This window comes from Solea senegalensis, linkage group LG6, assembly GCF_019176455.1.
Source record: "Solea senegalensis isolate Sse05_10M linkage group LG6, IFAPA_SoseM_1, whole genome shotgun sequence".
NCBI classification, from domain to species: domain Eukaryota; kingdom Metazoa; phylum Chordata; class Actinopteri; order Pleuronectiformes; family Soleidae; genus Solea; species Solea senegalensis.
Window position 1 is genome coordinate 18,707,347 of NC_058026.1, and position 14,166 is coordinate 18,721,512.

General features: G+C 37.4%; 1 protein-coding gene across 2 annotated transcripts; it reads right to left on the reverse strand.

Moving 5' to 3' along the window:
- Positions 1 to 314: 314 nt before the first annotated feature.
- LOC122770978 (ras-associating and dilute domain-containing protein-like) lies at positions 315 to 4,343 on the reverse strand. Of its 2 annotated transcripts, XM_044028219.1 has the most exons (4): positions 3,372 to 4,343; positions 2,448 to 2,587; positions 2,079 to 2,202; positions 315 to 2,030 (listed from the first exon to the last, which is right to left on the reverse strand). In XM_044028219.1, exons 1-3 carry the CDS (start codon positions 3,390 to 3,392, stop codon positions 2,103 to 2,105), a joined length of 261 nt encoding a protein of 86 aa, XP_043884154.1. In that variant the 5' UTR covers positions 3,393 to 4,343; the 3' UTR covers positions 315 to 2,030; positions 2,079 to 2,102. The 2 variants fall into 2 exon arrangements, with proteins under 2 accessions (XP_043884154.1, XP_043884153.1); XM_044028218.1 differs by having other exon boundaries at positions 315 to 2,202.
- Positions 4,344 to 14,166: the final 9,823 nt, after the last annotated feature.

Below are 14,166 nucleotides of genomic sequence, written 5' to 3' on the forward strand. Positions count from 1 at the left end.
AAGTGTTTACGTTCAACATGGGTGGTGCAGTGGTTAGTACTCTTGTCTGTGCAGCAAGAAGACCTGGGTTCGCGACCAGGTCTTACTGTATTACTGTGAAATGTGCTTTTTCTCCACAGTCCAAGAACATGCAGATTTGGGAATTAGGCAAATTGGACACTCTAAAATGACGATGGACTACCTTTCGCCCTATCTTTTTACCTGGATTATGTGGAGGATAAAGCGGTTAGAAGATGAATGAATGAAAGTCCAGGGTATGGTTCCACTCTCTGTCAGTGTTACAGTCACACTTTTACAGTCTCAAAGCAGAAAAATACAATTGTCCAACACTCTTTATTATCAAGTACCATCATTTTTAACAGTATAAATAATGACCAGAGAAGAACAGACATGTATGCGGCCAACAAACCTTGGAAATGTCCCTGCAAAGGACTGGAATCGGAACTTGAGAGTAAAACGAGACTGATGTTGACGTGTGTGGAATAATTAAGAAATTAAAACTAGTTAAACAGACATTGGAACAACACAAAACCACACAGAGTGTCTTCACATTAGTGTTGGAAAGGAGTAAAAGTGGCAAATTTGGGAAATCAAATCCTTTGGTCTCAAAAGCTCTGGGTGTTGAACAGACTAAACGACCATTAACTCATTTTAGAATATTCAGCAGTTATACTGAAAATAACCGACAGATCTGGGATGAGACACTGAGGCTTGTACCTAAAACTTTAAATTCAGAATTGTTGCTTGTTTCAGAGAACGGCTGTGCTAATGTCCTGGGTCAGTACAATGTTTTTCTTGCCTAGATTTTTAGATTTGCCTCTTGGAGACGATGTAGAGTAGACATTTCCCTGAGTGTGCCAGTGTTAAATGTTAAAATATGAGGAAATATCAAAAACATTCAGACAAGGCCGAGGGGTTGGTGTCTGGGTTGAGCACGGAGGAGCTGGCGGGAAATTTCTGGAGCATCATTTCAGGGAAATGTCTGGACTTCAGTGCAACCTTAGATTTGTGCCAACACCTGTATGTATACGTATATACATGTAGATACATATATGTGTATCTACATATATATACTGTATATATGAAATAATCTCTGTTACTCTGGATAATCTTCAGACATTCTTCATTGGAACCATTTACAATGCAAACTGTTTCTAAACTGCAGTTTAGTGAATGGGTGTTTCCAGGAAAGACAACATCTGCATCATTTCATACATGCTCTTTTGTAAACCCTTGAACAATCCGTGGATGTTCTACAGCTGCGTTAATTGTCGTTAAAACAAATGAATCCACTTTTGAGAAATGACACAACACTTAAGGTGGATTCCTCTCACCTGATAATACTCCTCATCAGTAGGTTTCAGTATTCACTGAGAAATACAGTTCTGAAAAAAGTTCAACAACTACATTTGTAGATGACCGAGTGTTAAATATTTACAATTATTTACACGTCTTAACCAGATACATACATAGTGTAGTCACAAAAAAAGGGGTGGGTTTATACACATCGGGACTGTGCAGCTGGTTCTTAATTCAAGTCCCAAAGCAGCTGCACGGCGGTTTGTTTTCTTCTTTGAGTGAAGGTCAAAGTTCATCTGAGCTGTACATTGACACGTTTGTGAGTTTTCCTCCTCTGTTAGTGCAAGAGTCAACATTCATACGCAATGTTTCAAACAGGTTTATAAAACTCTCCAAGACGTCCAGCTTTGTCCAGCTTTGACTGATGTCGTCGCCATGGTTTCAGGAGTCCACTTGTGTGTGACAGCTGGGAAACTGTTGTACCATGCTACTTAACACCTGAAATATTATATGACACTAAACCCAATGTGCACTCATGCTCCAACAGCCCAGTGGTGAATTAGACATGTGCAGTCGCACAGACCGCGCAGGAGTGAGACAGGTCTGGAAGTCATGGTGTGGAGTGATACCTCCAGTTTGATTGCTTGGCTTTGTGCTGTGCTGACAGTAGTTTTCACATTCATATTTCATGCCGCGTATGTGTAAGCATGGAGGATTCGCCGTGTCTGTGTCCCTTCGCTGTCCTACCTCTCCTGTAGTGTGTGTGTGTGTGTGTGTGTTTCTGAGCCGGGCAGTGGACGTGGTCAGCAGGAGGACGCGCTGATCTTCTCTGAAACCTCGGGGTCAGACTTTGCGACCAGGAAGCGGAGTCGACCTCCTCCCAGACGAATCAGATCCACCGCGCTGCACGAAGAACATAGGAGGAAGCGGGGGGGAGAAAGAGTCTTGTTACATGAAGCTCAGCAGAGACAGAGACGGGATGAAGGGGCATCACTGTCTGAGCCTCGCGCCAATCAATCAAATGAATTGATTCACCTAAGAGGGTGAAGGCAATGGGTACAGTCATTGTGGGACCGCTCACTCTGTCTATCGTGTCAGCATCAACCACCAGTATCATAAATCTCTGACATCAGGAACACGGTCTGTACCTCTGGTAGTCCGCACCGATCAGACTCGTCCCGTTCACGGCCAGGATGCGGTCTCCGATCCTCAGTCTGCCGTCGGAGGCAGCAGGTCCGTCAGGGATCAGAGTCCGGATGTAAATGCCTGGAGCGTTGAGTGGAGTGTGCTGCGGGAGGGACGAGTGTTAGTGTGAGCAGTATGAACACTACACTACAGTACTACATGGGTGTAGTGTACGGTTGACTTCATTTACCTGTGCTTAATGTTTGAATAACTCCTGTGAATCATCGATGAGTGGACGATAGTGTATAAAGTCAAATCTTTTAGAAGATGATGTACTTACTTGTACATGTACAGTATGTCAACAAAGTACACCTAATAATATCTGTTAAAGGAACTATATGTAAGACATTTTATAACATTAAGACAGAAAACACCATAGAGACTGATATATATATATGTGTATATATATATATATATATATATATAAAAATCACAGTGTCACAGTTGAACACATGGGATGTCGGCAGAGAAATGCTGAACATTTCGTCGCGTCTGGTGTGCAAAGACCTTTAGAATGACGCATACTTTCACCTCAGTGTCTCCAACAGTCTCTAACGCCAGAAAAAGTTGCTAGATTTGTCACTTTTTTGAAAAAGAGTCTATTGGGGGGTTTGAAAAACTGACTGTAAAATGTGGTCTTCAGGTTGAGGTTTTTCAAAATCCCGGGTAAATGAGAAAAGTTCCTGCAGTGACATAGGAGCTGATTGTTCCACCGACATGTTATGTTGGTGGAAGTGTGTATAAACACAGTGGAACGCCAGGTATGAGTGAAGCTACTTATTTCTTTATTTTGGAAAATCTGGCCATGTTTTTATGTAATTTTCACCATAAGAATGTAAAGAATCTGGCTTAGATATCAATGTTTGAATGAAACTCTGGTTACTCACCAGGCCGTCTATGAGTCCCATGCCCAGTCCGTAGGGTCCCTTGTCCAGTTCCACTACAAACACCACACACAAGTCATCAGGGAGGGGAGGGGCGCCAGGGGAGGATACAGGGAAAGGAAACTCACACCCACTTATACACCCTGCAGAAGACACGGACACCCAAAATCCACAGACACCCACACACAAACACACACACACAGGGTCTTGCTATGGGGTCGTACAAGAGACGCACACAGATACTGAGACACATGCAAAGGAGCATCCTATATCAAAACGTGCGGTTTGATCGGGAATCGTGTGCTGTGACTTTTATAAGCGTTTCGAGTAACCATGGCAACAAAAATCACAAAAAACTGTCACAAGACTTGGGACATTTCTCACCGAACTCAAAGTTTTGATACCTGTTAAAACATGCTGTTTTCTCTGTTTCTCAGACGTTTGGAAGAGGGACAGGTGCATGCGTGAAAGGGCTATGGGGGGTGGGGAGGTGGAGCGAGGGAATTAGGGAGACTCTTCCCACAGTTTTGAGAAAACCCCCACACATCCTGTATCAAAACCCTAACCCTGCGGTTTGATCGGGAATGGCGTGCTTTTACTTTTCTAAGCGCTTCGAGCAAACAAAGGCAACAAAAGTTGCAAAGACTGCGAATAATTTCCACATGGAGCCTCACAGTGATGTCATACTTTAACGTAGACATGGTTCTAACGTTAAACAGATCACAAGACTTTTCTCACCTAACTGAAATGTTTGATACATGACTTGATACATACAGGTTTTTCAACGAGCAAAGTTTAAGTTTTATATTTTTTGGACATTTTCAGATTTTATAATGCAGGCATTAGAAACTGTTGTTTGGAAGGGGGAGGGGCTTGTGAGACTCTCTTGCTCTGCTTTAAAACTTGGTGTTTTAAAGGATGATTCCACTAAAATGTCATAGTTTAGTATGTTGTCCAAAATTTTAAAAAATGTCATAGTTTAGTACGTCGTCCAAAATTTAATATAATGTCATAGTTTAGTATGTTGTCCAAAATTTTAAAAAATGTCATAGTTTCGTATGTCATCCAAAATTTTACTAAAATGTCATAGTATAGTATGTCGTCCAAAAAGTAACCAAAATGTCATAGTTTAGTATGTCGTCCAAAATGTTATAAAATTGTCATAGTTTAGTATGTCGTCTAACTATGACATTTTAGTGACTTTTTTTTACTAAACTATGATTTTGGACAACATACTATACTAGGACTTTTTTGTCAAAATTTGGACATGTCGCTATACTATGACTTTTTTGAAAGATTTTGGACGACATAATATTACTTTTTTGCCAAAATTTGGACGACATACTATAGTATGAATTTTTTGAACGATTTTGCACGACATACTATACTATAAGGGATTAGGTAAATTGGACACCCTAAATTGACCATAGGTGTGAGTGTGAGAGTGAATGGTTGTTTGTCTCTATCTGTGCGGCCCTGCGAGGGACTGGCTGAGATTGGCACAGCACCCCCCGCGACCCTCTGGTGGAGGATAAATCGGTTAGATGATGACTGACTGACTGACTATACTATGACTTTTTTGACTGATTTCGGACGACATACTATACTATGACCTTTTGGTCTCATTTTGGACAACATAATATACTATGACTTTTTGACCGCTTATGGACTACATACTATAGTATGACATTTTCAAACGATTTTGGATAACATACTATACTATGACTTTTTTGTCAAAATTTGGACGACAGACTATAGTATGAATTTTTTGAACGATTTTGCACGACATACTATACTATGACTTTTTTGACTGATTTCGGACGACATACTATACTATGACTTTTTGGTCTCATTTTGGACGACATACTATAGTATGACTTTTTTGACTGATTTTGGAAGACATACTATACTATGACTTTTTTGACTGATTTTGGACAACATACTATAGTATGACATTTTCAAACAATTTTGGATGACATGCTACACTATGACTCTTTTGAAAAATCTTGGATGACATACTATACTATGACTTTTTTGTCAAAAATTGGACGACATGCTATACTATGACTTTTTGACCGCTTTTGGACTACATACTATAGTATGACATTTTCAAACCGTTTTGGATGACATACTATACTATGATTTTTTTGTCTCATTATGGACGACATACTATACTATGACTTTTCTGTCTCATTATGGACGACATACTATACTATGACTTTTCTGTCAAAATTTGGACGACGTACTATACCACGACTTTTTGTCCAAATTTGGATGGCATACTTATACTATGACTTTTTTGTCAAAATTTGGACGCCATACTATAGTATGACTTTTTTGAACGATTTTGCACGACATACTATAGTATGACTTTTTTGACTGATTTCGGACAACATACTATACTATGACCTTTTGGTCTCATTTTGGACAACATACTATACTATGACCTTTTTGACCGCTTATGGACTACATACTCTGGTATGACATTTTCAAACGATTTTGGATAACATACTATACTGTGACTTTTTTGTCAAAATTTGGGCGACAGACTATAGTATGAATTTTTTTTAACGATTTTTACATACTATACTATGACTTTTTTGACTGATTTTACTATACTATAACTTTTGACTTTGGACGACATACTATATTATGACTTTTTTGTCAAAAATTGGACGACATGCTATACTATGACTTTTTGACCGCTTTTGGACTACATACTATAGTATGACATTTTCAAACCGTTTTGGATGACATACTATACTATGATTTTTTTGTCTCATTATGGACGACATACTATACTATGACTTTTCTGTCTCATTATGGACGACATACTATACTATGACTTTTCTGTCAAAATTTGGACGACGTACTATACCACGACTTTTTGTCCAAATTTGGATGGCATACTTATACTATGACTTTTTTGTCAAAATTTGGACGCCATACTATAGTATGACTTTTTTGAACGATTTTGCACGACATACTATAGTATGACTTTTTTGACTGATTTCGGACAACATACTATACTATGACCTTTTGGTCTCATTTTGGACAACATACTATACTATGACCTTTTGGTCTCATTTTGGACAACATACTATACTATGACTTTTTGACCGCTTTTGGACTATAGTATGACATTTTCAAACGATTTTGGATGTCATACTATACTATGACTTTTTTGTCTCATTATGGACGACATACTATACTATGACTTTTTTGTCAAAATTTGGACGACGTACTATACTATAACTTTTTGGTCTCATTTTGGACAACGTACTATGACGTTTTGGTCTAATTTTGGACGACATACTATACTATGACATTTTTAACTGACTTTGGACGAAATACTATACTATAACTTTTTTGTCAAAAATTGGACGACATGCTATACTATGACTTTTTGACCGCTTTTGGACTACATACTATAGTATGACATTTTCAAACCGTTTTGGATGACATACTATACTATGATTTTTTTGTCTCATTATGGACGACATACTATACTATGACTTTTCTGTCTCATTATGGACGACATACTATACTATGACTTTTCTGTCAAAATTTGGACGACGTACTATACCACGACTTTTTGTCAAAATTTGGATGACATACTTATACTATGACTTTTTTGTCAAAATTTGGACGCCATACTATAGTATGACTTTTTTGAACGATTTTGCACGACATACTATAGTATGACTTTTTTGACTGATTTCGGACGACATACTATACTATGACTTTTTTGACTCATTTTGGACAACATACTATACTATGACCTTTTGGTCTCATTTTGGACAACATACTATACTATGACTTTTTGACCGCTTTTGGACTATAGTATGACATTTTCAAACGATTTTGGATGTCATACTATACTATGACTTTTTTGTCTCATTATGGACTACATACTATACTATGACTTTTTTGTCAAAATTAGGACGACATACTATAGTATGAATTTTTTGAACGATTTTGCAAGACATGCTATACTATGATTTTTTTGACTGATTTTGGACGACATACTATACTATGACTTTTTTGACAGATTTTGTACAACATACTATACAATGAGTTTTTTAACTGATTTTGGATGACATACTACACTATGAATTTTTTGTCAAAATTTGGACGACATACTATACTATGACTTTTTTGACTGATTTTGCACGACATACTATACTATGACTTTTTTGACAGATTTTGGACAACATACTATACTATGACCTTTTGGTCTCATTTTGGACAACATAATATACTATGACTTTTTGACCGCTTATGGACTACATACTCTAGTATGACATTTTCAAACGATTTTGGATAACATACTATACTATGACTTTTTTGTCAAAATTTGGACGACAGACTATAGTATGAATTTTTTTTAACGATTTTGCACAACATACTATACTATGACTTTTTTGACTGATTTCGGACGACATACTATACTATAACTTTTTGGTCTCATTTTGGACGACATACTATACTATGACTTTTCTGTCAAAATTTGGACGACATACTATACTATGACTTTTTTGACTGATTTTGGACAACATACTATAGTATGACATTTTCAAACAATTTTGGATGACATACTCCACTGCCTTTTTTGAAAAATCTTGGATGACATACTATACTATGACTTTTTTGTCAAAAATTGGACGACATGCTATACTATGACTTTTTGACCGCTTTTGGACTACATACTATAGTATGACATTTTCAAACCGTTTTGGATGACATACTATACTATGATTTTTTTGTCTCATTATGGACGACATACTATACTATGACTTTTCTGTCTCATTATGGACGACATACTATACTATGACTTTTCTGTCAAAATTTGGACGACGTACTATACCACGACTTTTTGTCCAAATTTGGATGGCATACTTATACTATGACTTTTTTGTCAAAATTTGGACGCCATACTATAGTATGACTTTTTTGAACGATTTTGCACGACATACTATAGTATGACTTTTTTGACTGATTTCGGACAACATACTATACTATGACCTTTTGGTCTCATTTTGGACAACATACTATACTATGACTTTTTGGTCTCATTTTGGACAACATACTATACTATGACTTTTTGACCGCTTTTGGACTATAGTATGACATTTTCAAACGATTTTGGATGTCATACTATACTATGACTTTTTTGTCTCATTTTGGACGACATACTATACTATGACTTTTTTGTCAAAATTTGGACGACGTACTATACTATAACTTTTTGGTCTCATTTTGGACAACGTACTATGACGTTTTGGTCTAATTTTGGACGACATACTATACTATGACATTTTTAACTGACTTTGGACGAAATACTATACTATAACTTTTTTGTCAAAAATTGGACGACATGCTATACTATGACTTTTTGACCGCTTTTGGACTACATACTATAGTATGACATTTTCAAACCGTTTTGGATGACATACTATACTATGATTTTTTTGTCTCATTGTGGACGACATACTATACTATGACTTTTCTGTCTCATTTTGGACGACATACTATACTATGACTTTTCTGTCAAAATTTGGACGACGTACTATACCACGACTTTTTGTCAAAATTTGGATGACATACTTATACTATGACTTTTTTGTCAAAATTTGGACGACATACTATAGTATGACTTTTTTGAACGATTTTGCACGACATACTATAGTATGACTTTTTTGACTGATTTAGGACAACATACTATACTATGACTTTTTTGTCTCATTTTGGACAACATACTATACTATGACCTTTTGGTCTCATTTTGGACAACATACTATACTATGACTTTTTGACCGCTTTTGGACTATAGTATGACATTTTCAAACGATTTTGGATGTCATACTATACTATGACTTTTTTGTCTCATTATGGACTACATACTATACTATGACTTTTTTGTCAAAATTAGGACGACATACTATAGTATGAATTTTTTGAACGATTTTGCAAGACATGCTATACTATGATTTTTTTCACTGATTTTGGACGACATACTATACTATGACTTTTTTGACAGATTTTGTACAACATACTATACAATGAGTTTTTTAACTGATTTTGGATGACATACTACACTATGAATTTTTTGTCAAAATTTGGACGACATACTATACTATGACTTTTTTGACTGATTTTGCACGACATACTATACTATGACTTTTTTGACAGATTTTGGACAACATACTATACTATGACCTTTTGGTCTCATTTTGGACAACATAATATACTATGACTTTTTGACCGCTTATGGACTACATACTCTAGTATGACATTTTCAAACGATTTTGGATAACATACTATACTATGACTTTTTTGTCAAAATTTGGACGACAAACTATACTATGACTTTTTTTTAACGATTTTGAACAACATACTATACTATGACTTTTTTGACTGATTTCGGACGACATACTATACTATGACTTTTTGGTCTCATTTTGGACGACATACTATACTATGACTTTTTTGTCAAAATTTGGACGACATACTATACTATGACTTTTTTGACTGATTTTGGACAACATACTATAGTATGACTTTTTTGACTGATTTTGGAAGACATACTAAAGTATGACTTTTTTGAGAAAATACAGTATATGTGGAGAATTTGGAAGGAAACACAAAGCAAGTAAGTGATCTGGCCTTTGACTGTGACTTGAGTGAATTTAGAGAGCAGGAGCCCATTGTGTGTTCATTTTGAAATTACAGCCAGTCAGATTTGAAACCTAGTAAACTCACTGGGAGTCCTAGAATGGGATATACCTTGTTGAAATACGTAAACAAATGCACAACTGAAACCAACCATTGCCTCATGGTTCACTTTGATGAAGCTGTAGTAAACCTAATAAAAAATGCAGCATGAGGGTGGGGGGAGTTTCAGAGGTGATGAATCCCAAAGGCAAGGGTCATTGTAAAGGCACAGTACAGTAAATGCATTAGTGGCTAATCACCTGCAGTCCAATTACTGAGAACTGCCAGGCCACGATGGCTAATTGTCAACAGTAAGGGTGTAATTTTATTTCAGCTTTCAGGGAAGGATCTGCTGGGAACTGCAGAGGACACCTCATTTATATTCCTCACTGAAAAGTGGAGTGTGTTCTTAATGAGACTCTTCATGTGACCTGAACAGTGCTTTGAGACCGAGGCACTTTAGCTGGTTTACACCCTCACATATTTACAGTCACAATAAGCCACATGTTTGGACGGATGACTCATCGTGGACAAGCGAGGACAACTTTTTCATTTTTTATAATGAATACAAGCTTATTTCAAGAGGAAATGTAGCCGAAAGTGAAAACATTTAGGCTTTTTAAGGGCTAATATATGCTGGGTTGCCAATTTGTTGGGCACACGCAGCTAAAACAAATCCAGTTTAATGCAGCTGTCCTGCTATAAATCCTTGCCTCAGGAAGGTTATATTGTTCAGTCTTTGTTGAAACTGTTGAATCAACTCTATCAACTGATCATTAGTTTGGGGTGCTGTCGAACTGCAGGACGCTGCATTATACAGAGTGACGCTGACGTCGTCTATCCTGTCTCACGATGACATTGTATAATAATTAGAGGCAGGTTCTCAGATCTCTTTAGCACATCTGTTTTTACGTCAACATTCTGTTTTATTTGTAACATAGATAGTCTCTGTCTACACACATACGCACACATGCTCCAACCAACACAGCTCAGACTGCGATTGGTTGTGTGTGGGAATTCCACTGACAGGCAGACATAACATGTTGGTTTTCTTAGTTTGCTTATTTTTTTGCGGTTGTAAATAAAACTTTCAGCTGTAATTTCAAGTGAATGGACAGGGAGAGAGAACTGCAAGCCAACAGCTGTTTCTATGTGCCTTGTGCTGCTCCCAGAGAAGGCAAGAGAGGAATGAGTATTCTGGAGAAGAAGCCAGAGCAGCACCATTTGAAGAGTTTTCTGTTTAAAGAATTATTCACACATTGGCTGATAGGGGTTCTGGCTTTTGAGGTAAAGTCTGATTTTCAACCTAGATGTATTAAGTCATTCCACGCAAATCAGCGTATTTGCATGGACTCGATTAGGTTGGCATGTCATTCCAGTCCTAAACTAATTTCCATGACTTCTGTAAATTTCCAATGTCCTGCGTGTTTCACCAATCCACCAAGCAAAATATAAACCCATTTTCTGGTTGTGAAGATGCAGGCGTTAGACACAAACCTCTCACATTCACAAGCTGCTGAATACTGCTGAGGACCATGGAAAGTTATTGTTTTGTGTTCAGCACAAAAGCAAGGATAGTTTTTTGTAAAATGTTCTGAGGGAACATACAAATACAAAATTATACATTTACAAATATGGCACAGGAAAAAAAAAATCAAAGTGAGTCAGATTAAATATGCATAACTGTAGTATTAAGGTGATGCTATGGGAAATGTGTGTGTGTGAGTAAAAAAAATAGTTAACAAATAAAAATCACGACTAGGGTTTTTGTAAATGTGTTGTCTGATACTGTCAAACTTGGCATTAGTGATACAATTGATATGAAATTATTGCAGCAGAGACGTTGCTTCCTAAAATGAAAAAAAACTGAGCTCAGCAGAGCTAAAAGTCAGCATGTGAATGATTTCTGGTCATCAGGAGGACACGGTGAACCTGCCCGTGGTTTTATTCTGACGATTTATTTAATTTCAAACAGGGCCATAATTTTGATTGATTAAAAGCAGGATTTTATTTATTTTATTCTGACCTCGAGCCAATTTCATCAGTCTTCCTGGGCTCATGGTTCCAGAATCAATATCCTAGAGTCAGCAAAGAAGAGGGCCATATCACTGTGTTAATGCCCAGGAGCCTTATTAATTGACACTTCATTGTAGTAATTTCATATGCAGCAAATGATAAATGCACATTTTTGGGCTGAGAGAGTTTTATCTAAATTTCCATAACCACTTGTCTGAAAAGTGGATCTAGTGTCAGGAGCAATCAGCAGCATCTGCTAGACTTGCACTTATAAAAGCTGCCTTTTATGAAACATCTTGTTTGTCTCTTGGTTCCCTTGACAATGCGATGTTATTTAATTCTAATTTCTAGCAGAAAATGCGACCTAAAATACATGCAAACAAACACTGCCAAAACAAAGCTTACAAAATGGGAGCCAGGTATATCAGGAGATGGTGAAATAAGGACTGGTTTCCAGGCTTTCTTCTGGCAAGGCCTTTTGGGTAGATATCACAATCATATTGGAGGGCAGCTGGAAAATCCATAGAACATCTCGAGAGAGAGTCACTGTGCCTGTGAAATCAATCACCAGAGATCCAGCTGAGACCGTTTAAGGAAATGCATGTTATATGATAGGGTTAACATGGAGAAAATTATTATTCATACTGTTCAAATTGGGTTTTCATCTGCAGATAATACAGGCAGACATGTATGTCAATAAAGACATCACAGATTTAGTCAAACAGTCCATGTCTCAGACCTATTTTTAGCCTTGAAGACAGGAGTTGGCAACAGAGATGATTCTATCTAAATGAAAGGTTTGTATATTATTTGGTCTGTGTCTCACTGTATTTTATTACTAAATAAGCAGCAACAGCAGATAAAACCCCCGTAGCAGTCAGGTTGTGGGCATTCTAAGATTAAACATACTTCTGTTGCTTTGGTATTGCTGGGCTGTTCACTTCACTTAGTCAAAATGTGGTATATTATATTAAGGCTGCTAATATTAGCCTTCTAGTCTATTACACCTTCTTCAAGCTTTAGAAATAGTTTGACATGTATTGGTCAGGCAGGCCTGTGTGAGCTGATGTCATGTCTGGGGCTCCATAATTGTCAACTGTGCATGTCAGTGGAATATCTGAAGTTTTTGAAGTTGATCCTGAAGCGGCATGAATGTGTGCACCAAGGTAAAGGGCGAACCATGCAGCGCTTGTGCTATTCATGCTTTCACCACCATTTTGATATCTGGACAAAATTCAATGGTCATCCTGAGATTCTTCAGGTTGGTGGTCATTCAACAAACACGTCATCCATAAAGAAGATACATTGGTCCTTTGCTCTTCATTGAAATATGATATAATATATATATCTCCTCAGCGTCCATGAAAAATATTAGCAGACGTCTGTGGCTCAGGAATAAAGACTGTCATCTATTAACAGAAGGCAGGTGAGTTTGAGTCTAATCATTTAAATGCTGCAGGTCGTAAGCAAACTCAATACAAATCATAGAGTGGATGTTTCTTAAGAATACATTAATCAGTTACCCAGCCTCCTGGTGCATTGTGACTTCACAGCCTGCTGTCCAATTCCTCTCAAAACTTTTAATCCCTTGTACATTCCTCTCGTCACAAATTCTCGCTGAGCACAGCGAGGACATTAATTAAAGTCCATGAGGCGTCAGTGTTGAAAAGCTCAGGGCGAGCGCTGGGTTCTTGCCTGCAGTATTTGTTCTTCCAACCATGATGTGGATCAGATCAGTCACAAACTCTGGCAGAGCACTTGAGTCTGACATTTGATGATTTAGGGTTTATGGTGATGATTACAGATCACTAAATGTCAGGGACTGTCTGCTCGAAGCTGATGTATTCATCCCGGAAAGCAGGAGATGCACTTGGATGATACACTGCTCCTGGTTTCTGTCTCTGTCAAGAGTGAACAGCATGTGAGGACTCATATAAAATATGTGCAGGGCTTTCAACAGATAAAAAAAATGCTCTTCATAGTGATTCTTGACCTGTACAAGTGAGAAATGTCATACATCCCATATATTATATCACTGCAGCAGCAGAGAGGGAAAGATGATGCACCA

What these genes read in the sequence shown, in the direction of transcription:
- LOC122770978 (XM_044028219.1), bottom strand. Translation starts at nt 3,392, where the DNA reads ATGGGACTCATAGACGGCCTG. An exon ending in TGGGACTCATAGACGGCCTG is followed by an intron (nt 2,588 to 3,371) that starts GTGAGTAACCAG and finishes TCCCTCCCGCAG; the next exon opens with CACACTCCACTCAACGCTCC. An exon ending in ATCGGTGCGGACTACCAGAG is followed by an intron (nt 2,203 to 2,447) that starts GTACAGACCGTG and finishes TTCTTCGTGCAG; the next exon opens with CGCGGTGGATCTGATTCGTC.